General features: G+C 40.5%; 1 protein-coding gene across 2 annotated transcripts in view; it reads left to right on the top strand.

The window, feature by feature from the left end:
• LOC107517402 (protein shisa-6) overlaps window positions 1–19,031 on the top strand; it is a 597,831-nt gene that overhangs the window by 114,618 nt on the left and 464,182 nt on the right. For both annotated transcript variants that reach the window (XM_036223917.1, XM_036223918.1), the window contains exon 3: window positions 11,265–11,360. In XM_036223917.1, coding sequence (XP_036079810.1) covers window positions 11,265–11,360 — 96 coding nt within the window. The remainder of the gene's footprint in view (window positions 1–11,264; window positions 11,361–19,031) is intronic.

Genomic DNA, 19,031 nt, shown 5'->3' with positions numbered 1-19,031 from the left:
GCAAATGTCCAAGAGTAGAGAGAAAGAGGGGCCCTGGACTTGCCACTGACAGGGATGTGCCCTTAGCAGGAGAATGGGCTTCCCTTGTGGGTGGACCGATAGGTTGGGTCACACACATGCACCAATAAATTCACCATGCCAAAGAGATTTATGGAAAAATAGAGATGTAGTCAACATCTCACCTATCATATGCATCAGTGTCCCTGCCCCTGGGAGTTGGGGGTCTTAGGGTGGAGAAAATGGCAGGAGTTTACCCCCAAGAGGGGGCAGTGTTGAGGGTAGTTCATGTGGATGATTTCTCATATATGCTTCCTTGCAGCTTTCTGTTCTCTTAACAAGAGTGCAGCTGCTCCCACTAAACCTGTCAAGAAAGGAGACTGGAAGCTGATCAGAGTATACCATGCTCCCAGTGAGACCACCATCCTCTTTTCCCCACTCTGCCCATATCAATCATGGCTCTCTTGTGTCTTTTCCTGGGACCCAGGGAGAGCAATTTTGCTTTGCTCCCAAAAGGAAACATCTAAACAGAGTCACATGTGACATTAATTCAGTACATTCTCAGGCTACACTATACTCTGTCCCTAAAATTCACTCATTTTACTTTGTACTCTCATCTCAGATTTGCCAAGCTGCCTTATTCACCAATGACAACAAATACTCAACCAAACTCAATGTAAGAATGCCCTAAATTTGATTATGAACCTTTTCTCATTGATAACTTCTCAGAGATACATTATAGTCCACAAATTAAGTTTATCTCCTACTGGGAGATAAAGTCTGAAAAAATTATAGCCCTTAAAAACTTTCCCCCTCCAATTTCTTACTGTGCTATGTCTCAGAAGGGTCTCTCTTAGGTGTTTTGGAAGAGGTGGAGTCCCTTTAGCATCTGCTAGAAGCATGGCGTTCCTAGAAGCATGGTAGAATAAAAGGAACCCTCATTATACATAGTGACAGAGGATACAGGTTCTGTTCTAAATCACAGATTAACTACTCTGTGAATCTGTGAATTTATGTAACTATTTAAGTTCTCTGAAACTGTTTACTCACCTGAAAAATGGAGATATTAATATTTTTCTCAAATATTTTTTCTAGATATAATGTATTCATTGCTATTGTCTTCATGTAAAGGCACATAATACCATATAAAATGGTAATGACTTTTCAACATCATCCATTGCTCGTGGGAAGTGTAATGATTTTGCAGAGTATGAGAACAGGTCAAGAAACAGAGAGAAAGTGGGTCTCAGCTGCCGCAGGGGTATCCTACTGTAAATCTGCACAGCGATAACAAGAGGCAATGATAAGAGGGGATTTAACCGATTCTCATGTTTCTTAACTGACCTCTGAAGTCTGCCCTGATCTCCTAGGATGTCTGGGGCAAGGATGGCATCTTCCCTCCCTGCAGGGAGTGCTTGCATGCTTTGCTTTGTCTACCCAGGCCTTCTTCAGTACCTCTCTTGGCCAGGGTCCTGCTATCAAGAATGAGACAGAACTGAAATGGTCATCACAGTCAGAGATGGGAACTTTGTTAGACTCTGGGCATCTTTCCAAGGGGATTATAGCCAGCACATCTGAGGAGAAAATAATTGGTGTGCTGGGGTCCCCTGAAATAGAAATCAACCTCTGCACAGTTTCTTCCAGCACGGAGGAAGCTGTGGGCTATGTGGTACCCTGGGGAGAGCACTGACCCCGGCAGATTTGGAATTCGGTTACAGCCAACAGTCAACACCTCCCTGACCTTGGACTGTATGTTTTTCCTTCCCAGCCCCAGTTTCCTCATCTGCAAATACTGAGGCTAAAAAAGGTGACCTTGAGCACGCTTTCAGTTGTAACATTCCCTGATTCTACCTCAGTGGCGTGGGGGAGGGAGGATTTAGCCCTCCTAAACTCTCTGATGATTAATGTCACCACCAAGCAATCCTCTCTCTTATCCCCTTGGTAAATAATTAGAATGCATTGGAGGTGTGGACTTTTATTTTTGAACCATGCAATTCTTTCTTTAAACAAATCTTACCACAAAGCCTATGTAGTATACAAGAGAGTGTTCCCCTGTTGCAGAGGATGAGATTGACCCAGAGTTTGCCCTTGGCCACAGCTGGAGACCACTATAGAATACATAGTTATGTTTTTGTATGTTTGCATGTTTGTTTTGGTTTCAAACACAAAATACCAGTTTTCTTAAATCCAACCCAACAAAACTGATGGTTCGGGAGGACATTAATTTGAATTGAAAGGGATTGGTTTATGAATGACTTTATGGAGGACTTGCTCCCAGTGTAATGGTTATCAACCTGTATACGAGGTCCTGCCCCCCATCCACCTGGCTTGTGATCCTCCGTCTTCTGTCTCTGATGAGAGCATCTGCTTTGCTGAGGCAGAATTGTAGGATGAATATCACCTTTTTGAAAGTCAAGTGTTAGGGTTTAGTTTTCCAAATCATCTACGTATCCTTGAGAAAGTCTCTGCTCACCCACTTTGGGTTTACATTTCCTCCTTTCGTCAAATGACAGTATTTGGCAAGGTGCTTCCCAAGACATTCTGGCAAAATGGGATTGCTTATCTGGAGCACTCACAGATGTGGACACATGGCCTTCACCAGGTAACAGAGGGAAGACACCAGAGGGCAGATATGCAAGGTTGCTGAGTATTTGCCAACAATTCTGCTAACTGTATAGACTCCAGAGGAAATAGTCCCCATGTGTGAGAAAGCACTAGAATTGTCACATAAAATAAAGCATTCCCAGTAGCTGCTCTCTAGAGATTTTTACACTAGTAAATAGTCACTGTCAGAGCAATCTGCAATTAAACCTGGCCTGCTCCCAGTTTACCTTGGTGGAGCAAGCTTAGAGCTGCCTTATTTCCTCAACAAAAAGTGACTGCATAGAGGAATACAGGCCACCTGGCTCCCAGCCTCCTCCCATATAGGAGAAGTGCTGCAGGCTCTTGGGAACTGGAAGGATCCTTGGGTTTCCTGTGGGAAGAGCTCTCGGGCCAGATAGCAAAGCCCAAGCTCTCTCCAGCTCCTTCTGCTCTTGGCTCTTTTTGGCCTGAGGTCAGTTTAGGGGGCATGCAGAGTAAGAGGACCCCAGGGAGTTACTTGTATGGGAAAGATAAAAGACTAGTCTTGATGTGAATAGCAGCTCCCATTTATTGAGGCTTATTGGTGTGGATTAGTGAACGAAATGATTTATACACAGGATCTCATTTAATTCTTACCACATTCCTGCCAGGTGGGTATTAGTACCTGCATTTGATGAGTGCCTTGCCATTTACACAAGGAAAAGTGGTCCCTGTTACTTTCTGGTCCTTGTACTTCTTTTTATAAAATAACATTTATTAGAGTTTTATTTTTTTCATATAAGGAAGTACAAAGAGGAAAAAAACCTGGCCCATAATCCTACTCCTTAATCCCATATAAACTCTGCAAATAGTACAAAAATTAAAATAACACATATACGTGTTTAGAAAAATTAAACAGAAAAGAAAGCAATAAAACTCAAAGGTAAACACCTCTCTTCCTTTGTCTTAGACCCTCTCCCGAAAAGAAAGGAAGTTTTAGTTGTTTGTATGCATAGTTATTTGCAGAAAAAAATATTGTCTGTATAAACCATCCTACCTACAATGTGTATATCGTTTTCATTCTTATTTATATAAAAGGGGTCATCCCTTTATATAAAAGGGATTATACCTTTTTACCTTGCCTTTTTTTAAACTTTCTACATTTTAGAGATCTTCCTATAGCAGCGCATATAGCTCTGCCTCATTCCTTTTAATGGCTGCATAGTATTCCATCACATGTATGGATTCCAGTTTACTTAGTACCATATTGACTGAAACTACTGCAGTCAATGCTGCTGCACTGTCTAGCCTGGCTCATAAATTATGGAAAAACTTAAGAGCATATATGCAGGGTAAATTCATAGCAGTGAGATACTAAGGTCTCTTTTTCAAACAGGTGCCACTAATTTAAATTCCCACCAGCAGCAATAAGAGAATCTAGTCCCCTGGCATTGGGTATAATCAAATAAGGAAGTTTTACTAAACCTATTAGTTTTTTTTTAAAAAAGTACTTCATATTTTGATTTGCTTTTCCTTAATTATGAGTTAAATCATATTTTTATATCTCCATTGGCCTTTACAAATATTTTTTCTTTTTTTTTTGAGGGGTATAATTACCTGTTCATATTTCTTATGCATTTTTCTAGTGTTTTATTATTATTAATATGATCGACTTTTTTGTAAACAAAGGGAAAACTCCTTTCTCACATGTATTGAAAATATTTTCCTAGAGTTTAAAGTGTTTTGATTGTTGTCTGTAATATACTTTTTCATAGAGAAATTTGGCAGTGAAGCAATTGCATAGCAGGCCCCCAGCACTATTTCAGCTCTCTATCAGCTTTTCAGAGATGGCAGCATCCTATCTGTTCTGATTGCATGTTTTGCATTTCAAGCGGTCTCGGAAAATGGAGAGTTGTCCCCACTATCACTGAAGCTACTTTTTTGTTTCATTTCATCAAAATAGTGTGCTTTTATTGACCTATTTGCAGACAAGATTTTCCAGGGCAACTTCAGTATCACTCAACTGTATTTCTGTCGATAAAGACAATTTGTTAAATGTTAAAAATGTGTAATCTAATTTCCTAGTCTTAATAAATGAGTTTGTGTAGTGCTTAAAGATTATAAATAAATAATCCATGATTTTAGAAATTATATAATTTTACTTCTTGCTTGGCAGATATCATCAGTTAGCTTTTTCTCCCCCTCAGTGAGAACTTGTGAGGTATTTTGGTTTCTGAGTTCTTAAAAACTGGAGACTCTTTGTTTCCTCTATTGTTGGAGGATAATTTGACAGTGGATGAAATCCTTGGGTAACAGTTACTTAACCAAAAACTAACTAGCTAACTAATGACCTACCTATCATATATATATATCAGTTTATTCATCTATATATCTACCTATCATATATCTAATTTAGCCATCCATCCATCCATCCATCCATCCATCCATCATCTATCTATTTATCCATTATCTTGGACTGTCTGTCTCTCTACCATTAAACAAAATAAAATAATTATTTAACAGTCAAACATCTCCCCAACTACCCAGCATAGGAGATAAAATACAGACACACCTCATATACCCTTCCTCAATTACATTTCCCTTTCTACCTCCAGAAGAATCTGTTTTCCTGGTCAGTATTTATCATTTCCCTGAATTTCCTCATATTGTATAACACTGTATATACACGTATTCTTAAACAATATAGTGTTGTATTGCATGTTTTAAAACTCTCTATATATGATGTCATCCTGTTTTTCTTCAGTTTTTTTAGTGTACTCAACACTATAACCGTGACTCATCCATGTTGATGCTGAGAGTTCTGGTTCATTTCATTTGCACCGTTGTATAGGATTACATTATATGAGTATACTACTATTTATTATTTTTCTCTTAGTAGAAATATAGGTTTTTTCCTCCAAGTTTGTCTTTATTATGAACAATATTACATATTAATATGCTTGTGCATATCTCCTTATGCATATAAGTGAGGATTCTTCTAGGGCATATACCTAAAAGTGCAATTGCCAATTTTATGATATATCCATCTTCAACTTATTGGCTTTTGCCAAAGTTCTTTACAAAGCACTTGTACCAATTTACACTCCCACCAGAAGTGTGCAAGAGTTCTTGTTTCTGCCTATCTGTGGTGGCAGTCTCTGGCATTTTCATTTTTGCCAGTCTACTGGGTGCGAACTGTATCATTACAGTTGTAATTTGACTTTCCTGATTACTTGAGAGATTGAACACCACTTTATATGTATTAGTCCTTGGGTTTTCTCTTCTGTGACTTGCCTATTATTTCTTCTGCCTATATTTTCTTTTGGGTTGTTTTACTTTCTTATGAATTTGAAATTATTTATGTGTCCAGGACATTAATGTAAATATGTTTCTAGTGTTTGACTTATAGTTGTATGATTGCCGATATATCATAGTTCACAAGTTTTCAGTTGTTTCCTCTTTAGTCAGTGAATTTTGATCCTTGTTTAAAAACCTTTCTCAGCTTTGAGATCATTAACATATTCCCCAATATTTTGTAACAGGTTTAAAGTTTGATTTTTCATATTTAGGTCTCTAGTCCTTGAATTGCATTTGTGTGTGTGTGTGTGTGTGTGTGTGTGTGTATTCCAAATTGTTTTACCTCTATTAAGTGAAATATCTGCTATCTTTTTTCTAAAGAAAGATTTTCAATTCTTTCTTCTTTTCATTATTTTTAATGAGTTTTAGAGGAATGGAATAAGAAAATCTCATCTGTACTCAAAAATATTAGCAAACCCTTAAATAGCATTTAGTAGTATTATTGTAAATGACATACACACACATACATTATATATATACACATAATATATATATACACACATACACAGATACACGCATACATACATATATATACTCATTTAATCTTCTCAACAACCTAGACATGGGTATTATTATTGTTACCCTTTTGCATTTGGAGAAACAGATGCATGGATAGGTTTGAATTTCGTCAGCCAGGTTCCAGAGTATGTTTTCTTCAACCAGTATACTTCCTGCCTCTATGGAAATAAAATTCTCAAAATTCCTTAAAGGTGGTTTCACTTTCTATAGGTTCAGTGTTTTATGAAGATGACTTTTTTCCTTAATATTTTAATGCCATTTCACCAGAGTATATCTAGATATAGGTCCTTTCTAATATATAGTTTGACACTTGATTTTTTTTTTTATGAAAAGACTAAAGTAGCCATCTAGTTAGAAAAAAATAAATTTTAATTATCACTTCTGAATTATGCTTTCTATCTCTCTTCTGGGAATATTGTTTGAACTAGATAGTAGCTTCTAGAGTTGTCCTCTCTGTCTCTTCTTTTTTCCCATTGTTTTGATTTCTTTGTCCCTCCACTAAGTACCCAGTGTATCTTTCTCATTGGAATTTTCTTCACCAATTTTCCTCAATATCCACTCTGTTGTCCATATTTGCAGCTTAGGCAAACTCTCCTGATTAGTTTGTTTGTCTCCCGTGGCTGTTAATCTAATTTCACAGATGCTGAGTTCTCTTAAATCTTATTGAGAGCACCAGTCAGATATTACCTCTTGTTTCTTGCAGCAAATCTCTTTACACAGAAAATTTCCCTCAGTTACTCAGGACCCAGCCTCAGACTTCACTTTACCTCTCATTTGCCTCGCACCTAGGGATTGTCGTCCTATGACTTCCAGATGATAGCTATGGTGAGAGGGCAGCCGCCGAATTGGAGGTAGAGAAGTCATCCAAATGCTGCTTTGCATAGTTCAGTTCAGCAGGTGGTGGTAGGCACATTCTGCAGCCTGATATCACCCTTATTCCTGGTCAGGGACTGTGTATTTGTCATGCTCTTGATACTTAACAGGGGTTTTCATAGAGCTCTTGGCTTACATCTTTCTGGAACTCTGCTGGATATATGGTTGTTTCTCTGGAAATGCAATTTGAGCAATGTTTATACTCCTTTGGCTTCCTGCCTCAATGATGGGCAGGAAGGTATAAATTTGGGTTAGTGGCTGCCAGACAAGAAGGGCAAAAAGAATTCTATGACCCATTTATATTGTTCACATCATCAACTGATGAACTACACATCACCAAGGCAAAGAAGGGGCATTGAATCCCTTTCTTTTAACTGTGTAGGGCTTTACTTTTACCCATCATTGTTATCTTCAGCCTGCCCTTGTTCATGCTAAACTGATTGTTCCTTTGGAGGAAACATACGATGTAAATCATTTTAGAACTTGACATCCAAGCACTGACGTGTATCCAGCCGAAGACTGGCCTGTTGATAGTTCTCTTTAACATACTATTATAAAGTGTGGTACCTGGACCTATGGTTATCGTCAGCATCACTTGAGGACTTGTTAGAATGGAAATGATCATGCCTCACCTCTGGCCTACTAAATGAAGAATTCCAGGGCTGGGGCCCAGTATCTGTGTGCCATTCAGGTGAGTCTGATGTGTTCAAATTTGAGGACCATGGCTTGAGAAAAAGCTGAAACTGCTACTCTGTCTTTTCTAATTCAGCCTCACAGGCAGCTTTCTCAAAAATTACCCAAGAGATGCCCTTGAAAAGTATAAAGGCTTCATGAAGAGTTGAGTGCTCATCGAATAGTTTCTAGACTTGGTTTTTATGTTTACATTTTATTTCATTTAATCAAAGTTTTCCAAACTGATCTGACCATAAAGTTCTTTATTCCTGATAATAGCTTTTGATCCTGGCCCCTTAGCATATCTTTCCTTTTCCCAATTCAAAACCTTTGTACTTAAAATTCAATACCTCTGACCTCCAATTTCTATGAGCTTGTTTATCACCAAGTAGATTTCTAGCTTAGCATTTCCACTGGGTCCTGGCTAAAGTCTCAGAAGGGTCACAACTGCACTCATTCAGATCAGAGGGCCAGGTTGCTAGGGTAAGAATTATAGAAAGATTGTGGACTTTGGATTCAGTTTTCCATCAATAAAATGGGGGAATAATAATAATAGAAAATTTACCATGCAATAGTGATTAAAATCTTAAGTAAATAATACATGTGAAAGATCTTTGTAAATTGCATATGCTACAAAATGTTCACTGTTATTATGCAAAAAAAAAGTCGTGTTTTCAGAGTCTCTGTCTCTCTGTGTAACATGTAGTAGGGGATCAGGAAATTTCAGCTTCCTTTCCGAAAGCATAGCCCCAAAGGACTAGGGCAATGCTTAGTCCTGAGGGGCCTCATTCCAGCTGACAGATGAAAATGACTGTAAATAGCGCAGGCACTGTTTTATGTTCCATCTTTCTCAGTATTGATTTGTTTATCAAAAATTTTATTTATGAGGAGCACAAAAATAAACCAGTCCACATTCTGCAGGATGTATCACAGGTTCTGAATTAATGAGATCCAAATTTATGAGGGTTCTGAATTCTTATTTCCTTTTCTTACTCTTCTGTTTTTGGGAGATGGATGGGGAGAAAGTGACTGCATTATAGGACAAGGGCTCCCCTCTCCCTAGGGCTTGCAGTGTACCCTATTACACTCCCTTGTCCCTCTCTCCTTCATCCCCTGATGAAGACAAACTTATCCAAGAACTAGAGTCTGGTTTCTGGAGCTGCGATATGGCTTGGGATATGGACAGAAGGCTCTTAGTTCAGCTCCAATAATTCTATTCTATAAAATTCTTGTGACCCCAGTATTTTGTAGCAAGAGAGTTCCTTGTGGAAAGCTTTGTGCCTTGAGGAATGAGATATTTATTTCAGAGTGGAGGGCATGAGAGAATCAGTGGTATAATTTTCTTATGCTCCTGATACGCTAGGACAATGGTTCTTAGAGTTTGGTCCCTGGACCCTGCATCATCAGCATCACTAGACAATTTGATAGAAACACAAAACCTTGAATCTGAAACTCTGAAAGTGGGCACAGTAGTCTGTTTAAACACACCCACCTGTTTTTTCTGATGCATACTTAGGTTTGAGAGCTACTGATCTGGGAGGACAGAACAGAGCCAGCCAGACTCCACTCTTTTGAGGGAGAATGCTGGAGCTCAAAATGTAAGTAGTGAGTAGTGTTGGGCACCCATGAGGGTCCCAGCAAATGGTGTTTGAACTCACATGAATAAACTGACCTTAGGTTGTTTCTCTACTTATTTTATGGCAATGGTTTGCTTTCTCAGTGGCACATTAGAATTACCTAGAGAGCATCTTAAAAATAGGATTACCTGATCTCTGACCAACTGAAACATAATCCCTGGAGTAGTGTCTGGACATCCGTTTTTAAATGCTTTCAGATGATACTGACATATACCCAGGTTTGAGATCTAATGCAGAGGGTGCCTCACTAATAAAAAAATGTGGTTTGGGTTGTCTTTATACTTATTGTACATTTTTCCATTAGAAATGTAATTTTGCCTATTTATATTATAAAAATTACTCATTATTGAAAAAAGAAAAACTTGGGAAATAATGAAAAAAATGAAAAGCAAGAGGGAAAAAAGAGACTCATGTTTTAACTAACCAAAGACAGTTGTCAGCATTGGCTATGTTTTCTTTTAATATATGTATATATTTATTTTAATGTACTGGTTTGAATTTTTGCCTGCATTGTAAGCATATTAAATATAGCATTTTCTGCTGATTTTTTAACTTAACATTACATCTTAGGTAGTTCTTCACATTGTTATAATTGTAAGTATGGTCTTTAATACACTTTTGTGGCAACATGACAAAGAATAGCTTTTCTCCATTTTCATATGTATATATCTCAGGACAGCGTTTACAGAGTTCTTTCTTTACAATGTCTATATTTCAAACTTTTTGTGAAATTTTATTTCTAATGTCAGAACAGAAGATTAACCCTCTTTCTCTTTGAGTTTCTCCTCCCAGGGTCCTAACCTGCCTTCAACCTTTTCCTCACACCATTCCACAGGTGCCGAAAGACATGATCTTATTGCAGAAAGTCAAGAGAGGAAGGCACAGAAATATTTTTTTCAGTGTTTTATAACCAGCATTCTACTTTTCAACTTTAGCTGATGTTGGGTTTCTTCTGAGCCACAAGGCTATAGTTCCATAGGATGTGGTATCATTCTTAAATATACACGTACATAGAGAAGCCTTGATCAGACCCATGCCTCTGTGCTTCAGAAAGAAATAAAACAAATGAATAAGGCAAGAAAGAGAAGGAAAGAAGTTGAGACAAAAGGATGGATGGAAGAACAAATTGATTGATGTTCTGATGTGCTCAGTCAGAAATGCCAAAATCAGGCCATGTGTCCCTTTTCCCCCGCCTGTGCTTTCAGCATAACCTTTCCAAACCTTTCTTCTTTGTTGCAGTTTATATATGTGCGTGTACATGTATATATTCATAACATATGTGTGTACATATAGTATATATGTGTGTATATATATGTGTGTGTATATATATATTCATAATATATGTGTATATATAGTCATAGTCTTTGTTGTGCAGTAATATATCTCTAACATATTGATATACTATTGACTATATATAAATATAATATTAGAAATATATACTTTATATATTTATAAAATATATATTATATATTTATATATAAATTTATGAAATTAGTATATATATTTTTTCCTTGACTGCTTCTGCCTTCTGATTTAGCTGCTGACTTGAAATTAAGTTCCACACCGTTGTTAGGTGAGCTGAAACTGCATCATTTGTCTTGTTGCTGTCATGGATGCGCCGGGTAATTCTGCCCCATCTTCTTGCAGGACATTATGGGAAGGATGCTTACCGAAGTGGAGGACCTGATCTCCATAACTTCATCTCATCTGGATTTGTCACATTAGGAAGAGGACACACGAAGGGTACAGTGGAAACCATTTTTTACTAAAATACAGAGGTTGCCTAGGGATCCCTGATCCAAAATGTGAAGATGGTTTGGAGACCAGAGGCTTATCCAGGACAGGAATAAATAGGGCAGTTTCATTGCACCATGTCCCGGTGACATGCATGGCTCAGACAAGAGTGACCAGGAGGTCACAAGTGTGACTTTAGAAGGCAATAATAGACTTCCAAGAGACATCCATCCTGCTCCACCCATGGTGTGGAGAAGGACACAAATGCCAATGGCTCCCTGTGTGAGGGGACCACAGGCAGCGTGGTGGGAAACACTGCCAATGGATGTGGCAACATTTGCAAAATGCTTGTTGTCCTCTTGGCTATTATTCCTTTTTTTTTCTTTAAAGTCACATTTTATAAACTGATGTCAGTGTTCTATACTGTGAGTTTTGAAGCCAGCATGCATGTTGAGAGTTTCAGCATCCTAAGTGTGTCTATGTAAACTCTCTGTGATGTGGACATAAAGGTAGAGGTTATGAAGATCTTCAAGCTGCAATGTGAAAGCTAACATGGCATTTCTACTGAGCTGCTTTATGACCTATCTGACAGCTTGGAGAGCATCTGTGTAGGGGGTTTGGAATCCTCGATTCTGTCTTTTGTTTAAACAGAGTCCTGCTAGTATTGTGAGCATTATGTCATATCAAGAGTAACTGGCTCCCTAACTCCTCCGATTACCTTCCTAACACCTGTGTACTGTTATAGACCAACTGTGAATTCTGTTGTAGGGATGGTATATCCCTGTCTTCTGCTGAAATATGTGTCTGTTTTAAGTGTGAGTGAACAAGGAACTTTGCAATATTTTTCTTACATTCCATGCACCTACTTTTTAAATTCTCTATGTGATGTGTGTTTATCCTATATAGAAAAAAAGTATGTATCTGTGTATGTATTTTCTGTTGTGTCTATTTGTGTCTAAATAAAGTTTATTGAGGATACAGGTGGCATTTGTGGCTAATAAGAATTGCAGAATCAATTTGGAACAGAAGGGGAAATGGGCTTCACAGTTAACAAGTGAAAGACACAATCCTAATCAAACCCATATTAACTCAAACCCAGGATGGCCAGTCTCCATGTCATCCACTTTGTGATAATTACCTATTTTAGTGAAACAAATCACTCTTAAAAGTAACATTTCAAAACAGTAGTAAACATTTATCTCACATAGTTTTGTGCACATCAGGAATTTGGGAGCAGTTGAGCTGGGTGCTTCTGGCTTGGGGTCTCATGAGGTTACAATCAAGATGTCAGCAAGGCTGCATCATCTGATAGCTTGGCTGGGGCTGAAGGACTTGCTTCTAAGATAGTTCTCTCACATGGTGCTGGCTGGTGGCCTCAGTTACTCCCTATGACATTCTCTCTATGGCTGTTTGTCCTCACAACATAGTGGTGGGGCTTCCTCAGACTGGGTGATCCAAGAAAGAGACAGCATCTACAATGTCTTTTATGACCAAGCCTATTGGTTACACACCATAATTTTCACAGTATTCTATTGGTTACACAAGTCAGCTCCATACAGAATGGGAAACTAATCGGAGGTGTGAATATCAGGTGCCAAGGATCATCAAGGGCCATTTTGGAAGCTGGCTACCATGCTTCTATGACCCATGGAGCAGAGCTAGGAATTTGGATCCTTCCCACAGAGCATGACAACTCTTACTAAGGTTTCTCAACTGCAGTGTTTTCCCACCCTACTCCTACACCTTGTAAATGGTTCACTCTGAAACACCGGACAGTTCAATCAATCAGTCTTCCTCCCTCCATCTCTCTCTCTCTCTCTCTCTCTCTCTCTCTCTCTCTCTCTCTGTCTCTCTCCCCCACCCCCCCGCCACTTTCTTCTCTCCATATATCTATATCTATGTCTATGTCTATATCTATATGTCTTTTGGTTCATGTATTCATTCGACAAATATTTCATGAGGCCTGCTATGTGCTAAGCAATATTTAGAAGTAAACAAAACAAAATATGTCCTTATGGAGCTCGCATGCCATTGTGGGAAGCAGACAAAATAAGTTCTTGATGACAAGTGTAAGGAGAAAACCTAAAGCAGGTAAGGGGGCAGGGAGTTCTATGGCAGGGAGTTCTTATCAGAGAAGCCCTCTTGGATAAGCGAATAATTGGGCAGAGACCTACATCCCAGGCAGAGGTAACAGGGAAGATTCTGGGGTAGCTTTCTTGTGATGTCAAGAAGTAGGAAGGAGGCCAGTGTGAATGCAGCAGAATAGAAGAGGCCAAGAGTAGAAGGAGATGGAATCAGAGCCACAAGGGAGCCAGATCACGCATTTATCAGGCTATAAATGTAAGGCTGCCTTCAAATTACCAGACCTCCATCAGAGCAACATAAAGATCTTTCCGTATCCCTACCTGTTTTCTAGGTCACTATCACCTATCGTATCCAAGAGGCCTTATGCTGCCTGGGCGTGACCACTGTTTATTATGTCCCTCATCTTAACATTTTCTGTGGCCTCATCCAGCCCTCCTGTGCATGCGTAGCCTGCCCTCCCCATGTCCATAGCCCTTATCAGATCTTCTCCATTCCCATCCACCCAAAGGCCTCCAAAACCTCCTCTTCCCAGGAATGTAAATTGCATGTATTTTCCTAGTTAGATAATAATTAAAGTTTCACGAGCAAAGAGACTGTGGGCAGGGGAGGTGGCAGGGGGTTGGGGAGCTTTGGAAATGAAGATTCCCTTCTAATATCAGAGACACTTTAGTTCCCACACAGCCTAGATCTTTGGAAAAGGGCCAAGTTCCATTCTCCCTTCAGAGCAAACCAAGTCCAACTCTAAGTGGTACCTATAGGCAGACCTATAGATGGGTCTTATTCTAAATGACACTGGGAGCCTTCATTGGAAGCTTGGATGACACCAGTCCCGTGTTCCATTTCACAGCCCCAGAGGCATGTGGAGATAGACGTGTACTCTAGCTTCAGTGAGGACTTTTCTAATTTCAGAAAGTTCTTGTTCTCACTATTTTGCAGATGGAAAAACTGAAACTAGAGCAATTAAATAACTTGCCCAGGTCAACATAAAACAATACTGTTTCATTCCCAATCCATGTCTGTTTTTCAAGAGCATGCTCCCAACCACTGCAAATCCTGCCTCTTGAAGATAGAAAGAGCTGAGGTAGTTCACTGGTAGTGGTTCAGTGGGAACCACACAGTGGTGAGCACTCAGTAACCAATGGCTGTCTTTATTAGAGGTACACATTTTGCAAGACAGGAAGTCATGAAAAGTAGAGGGACCAGAAATTAGAGCATCTGACCTCCTAGAAAAGGAGTCACCTCTGATAATTTCACAGGGTCTGTCTGCAGCTACGGAGACTCTATTCGTTTTAGCCAGTTTGTTTAAAATCTCTCTGGCTAGTTTTTTTTTTCCTTTTTTTTGAGTCGGGTAGAGGCCCCCACACATCAATATTGTTAATTCCAATGACCTCCACTAGTGCATCCCAAGCCACACCACAGACCTTAGTCCTTATGGGGCATTGGCAGCAAATGCACCTAAGCAGTTTGCAGGGTGATTGTGATATACTGGTTCCTGTTGCCACCCTTCTGGTATTTTCCATTGTTCACTAGGTCCTTTACATCACTCTAGGAGCCAGTGTGTGTGTGTGTGTGTGTGTGTGTGTGTGTGTGTGTGTGTGTCAGAGAGAGCCAGAGAGAGAGCCAGAGAGGAATCTCTGAAGCCATTGCTAAAAGGTAGGCACTGCAAAGTGATTGCCCCTTTGTAGGAGACAGACACTATTGCCCATCTAATCGTTCATTTTTGTGTAAGCACATTTGGTGAGCACCTGCTCCATGCCAGCCACTGTTCTAGGTACTGAGGATACAGCAGACAAATTTACATGCCAGTAATAGATGATAGAAATGAATGAAAAAAAGGAAAAGGAGAAAGAAAGAAAGAAAGAAAGAAAGAAAGAAAGAAAGAAAGAAAGAAAGAAAGAAAGAAAGAAAAAGGGAGGGAGGGAGAGGGAGAGAGGAAGGGAGGAAGGGAGGGAGGGAAGGAGGAAGGAAGGAAGAAAAGAAGGGAGGAAAGAAAGTCAAGGTGGAGTTAAAAACTATGGAGCAAAGTGATAGAGGGAAATGGAGAGAGGAGTCGAAGTTGTTAAAAGGGCATCCAGAAGACTTCAGAAAAATGTGATATATGAACAAAGATTGAAAGAGGTAAAGGACCCTATGGAAGGGTCTCCCAGGCCAAGGGAACAGTGATGCATTGCCCACCTGGCTTGCATGGGGACAACTGTGAGACTAAAAGAAATGGAGCTGGGTGTGAGTGGTAGGGGTTGAGGTCAGAGTGGGGCTGGGGCTTGACCATACTGGGCCCAGAATCTGGTTTCCCCTCTGCTCGAGATGAAAAACAAAATGTTTTTGACCTGGAGATTAGGAAGATGGAAGTCTGTAGGAGGAACAGGGTATAGGCAGAGGTTGGGGATGAGGCGAATTCACTCTGGCTTCATAGTAAGTTTTAGATGCTTATTAATCATCCATGTGGAAATGTTAAGCTCAGAGGAGAGGCCCTGGCTGGAGATATAAATGTAGGAGTTTCCAGCCAAGATACTGGGTGAGATCAGCTAGGAAGTGAATGTTACTTTCCAGGTGAGCAAAGGCTTCAGAAAGAAGCCATTGAGTACCCCAGCATGGACAAGTTGGAGAGATGAGGCAGGATCTACAGAGGAGACTAGTCAAGTGTGGGCAGCCAGAGAACAAGAAAACCATGGCAGTGTGAGTCTTGAAAATTAAGTGGAAAAACAAATGAGTGTTTCCAAGGGAGAGAATGATCTGCTCTTATGATGTGTAGAGAGGTCCAATAAGCTGAAACCTAGAAGTGACCACTGGATGTGACCTAGTAACATGGAGGTCATTAGTGAGCTCAGCAACTGCAGTTTGAGGTGGCTGGGCAACACGCCTGTCGAGATGAATGCAGGAGAGAACAGATAATGTCTGGAATGTGCTTCTGTATGATCTGGGCAAACTGAGTGATGAGAAGAGGAGGGCTCATTACGCTTGCCTCTCTATTTGGGGCTGTTCGAAATGTTCTATAACATAAAGTAGAAAAGATTTTTAAAATAAGAGAATGGAAGAAGAGGAAAAGGAGACTGCAGGTATAGTCTTTAGAGTCTTAATATGAAGGATGATAGAGGATGAGAGCAGTAGCTGGAAGGGAGTATGATGTAAAGAGAAGTTTTTGTTTATTTTTAAGATGGGAGAAATTATAGCATATTTGTATAGGAATGATCCAGTAATTAAGGGAAAATTGATATGCAGGGGGTGGGGTGGTATTTTAGAAGTGACATCCTTAATAATGAGAGCAGGTGGAGGGGCTGGCCTTATAGTCAAAGGTGCAAGGCAGAGTATATGGCCACAGGTGCATGCCAGGTAGATACATGTGATCATTGCTCAGTGTTTTGAGAAGCAAGGTCATCAATTCTGAGTGAGGATTAGGGTGACAAACCACCCCAGTTTTCCCAGGACTGTTGAAGTTTTAGCACAGAAGGGCCTCTGTCCTTAGAAACTCCTCAGCACTGGGTAAATGGGAACAGTTGGTCACCCTAGTGAGGATGTCTGAGAAGGCCCAGGCAGTCCAATTTCAGAGTATCTTTCTCACCCATCTCTAGTGCTCATAGTGGAATGAAGACACTGCTTCTTTGAGCTGATACCTGCAAAGCCTCAAGGCATGCAGAGGCCTTAGGACTTCCTCTAAGATTACCTGGAAGGTGGAGAAAATGCCAGATTGAAAGAAGTTGCTGCCCAGACCCCATATGAAAATCCTGAAGAGAATGTCTTTAATCCGTCTCAATGATGCTCCCTGGGTACTAGTCTGGATATGGCCAATCCCACTGCCTGGCCAGACTCTCCATGGGCCTGAAGGAGAAAATAAGGGAGGAGCGTAAATGCTACAAAGTGGAGGGATCAGATCAGGTGCTGAGATCAAAGCTGGAAAAGTGACCATCCACATGCCTATTTAGAAGTCTCAGAAGCACGGGGAGTTGCAGAGGTGGCATCTCACCTGCTCAAGCACCCAAATCTAAGGAGGCAGAGCAGTGGTCCAGAAGAAGATGCTGGGCCCAGGGTGCCTGCCCCCTGAGAAGAGGAAGAGGAAGAGATGGAGTCTAACATTCAGAAAACATACAAGTGTTAGTCAGTGATGAGTTTTGGTAAATGATCTACCAGGAATAAGAGGGCATGGCAAGGAAAAGAAGGACCAGAGCCTTGTGGTCTTTGTAAGTGGTGGGAGCTTTTTGTAATGACAAGATCTAAGGGATAACCATGGGAATGGGTAGCTGGCTGCATAAAGGGAAGAAGTAATTAAAACTGAGGTCGAAGACCTGCTTCAGCTTCTTCAGGTTCATATGGGCTATGGATATCCCAACCAGCACTTTCCTTCTTGGTGTTTTCCCTCAGCTCCTTTCTGAGCCCCACTGCTGGTCCAAGCCCCATGTGTCCCCTAGGCCTATGCTCACCTCTCCCACTAGCCCATTTGTCTGTTTGCCATGGCCACATGTGATACAGGGTTTGAAATTGGGTCTCCTCTTTCGGAAGAGAAAGAATGGGTGCATAGGCTTCTGCAAAACTGTAGGCTTCCATTCCCACACTAGGATTTAAGTGAGATCCTTCAGACCACCCTGTGGATGTGGCAAAGAGACCCCTGAGACATTGGCTAAAGAAATCCAGCTTAGATATTTTCATACTCTGGGGAGCCAGGGGAGTGAGTGGGTTTGACTAAATCAAGGTGTTCAAAGGCTGGACTCTAGATAAAATGCAGAATTCAGAAGGCGTCTGGTCTCCATGGCAACAGTGAGCCATGAAGCAAGAGAGAGAGAAGGCAGGGTCTGGCTTGCTTGAAATTAGCCTCTGAGAAGCCAGTACCACCTGGGAGCATTCTTTCCTGTACCTCTCCATAGGCCAGGGGTAGGCGGGAAGGAGTGGGAAGAGAACAGAGAACTCAGGTTCTGGGCTGAGGGCACCAAAACTCTAAGCCATCCACCGATTGTTCTGATCTACACATGTGGGACAGCTCCCTTTGTTAACTCTGTGCCTGCTCACTACTGATTAATGGCTGAATATTGAGAACAAGGTATTGACTCGGTGTGCTCAGATTTACTAACAGTAGTTTGCATGCTTCAGGATGTCCCTAAGCCTTACACTTAGGAAAATATGTGGCAGTAGTGTGATTTTGTTAGAGTCGACCTCACCCTGTGGCTAATTGGTTAAAATTCATTGCATAGGAAACAAAGATGGGTCTGCATGAATGTTGAATTCGATGCTTACCCAGTGAATCCATTGCTCAACATAACTGCTGTTCAAACAAAATAAAAGGAAATATGGCAAAACAAGGCCCAGTGCAATACCTTTGAGAGTTTCTCAGTTGGATACTTTTGTTTGTGACCTCAGCCATTTTGCTTAAAGGCAGGAAGTCTAGAAACCTTCTTACCCCTTTTCCCATATTGGTCCTCCAACAAGGACACCTGTAACCCCGCAGGAAGCAGAAAGGGTGCTATGACACTCCTCAATCTGCCCCAGAACCCTATCTCTACCTACATTAGTTATGGCAGCAGTTTAACCTTGCAATTCCATCTGAGGAGCATGGGGCCTTGGCCCACTTACCGAGCCACCTGAGAGTCCACCTCTAAGGTACGAATA

The sequence above is a fragment of the Rousettus aegyptiacus genome, unplaced genomic scaffold, assembly GCF_014176215.1.
Source record: "Rousettus aegyptiacus isolate mRouAeg1 unplaced genomic scaffold, mRouAeg1.p scaffold_m13_p_6, whole genome shotgun sequence".
In the NCBI taxonomy this organism is placed as follows: domain Eukaryota; kingdom Metazoa; phylum Chordata; class Mammalia; order Chiroptera; family Pteropodidae; genus Rousettus; species Rousettus aegyptiacus.
The sequence above is the reverse complement of the archived record's forward strand: the minus strand, read 5'-3'. Positions and strand labels throughout refer to the sequence as shown.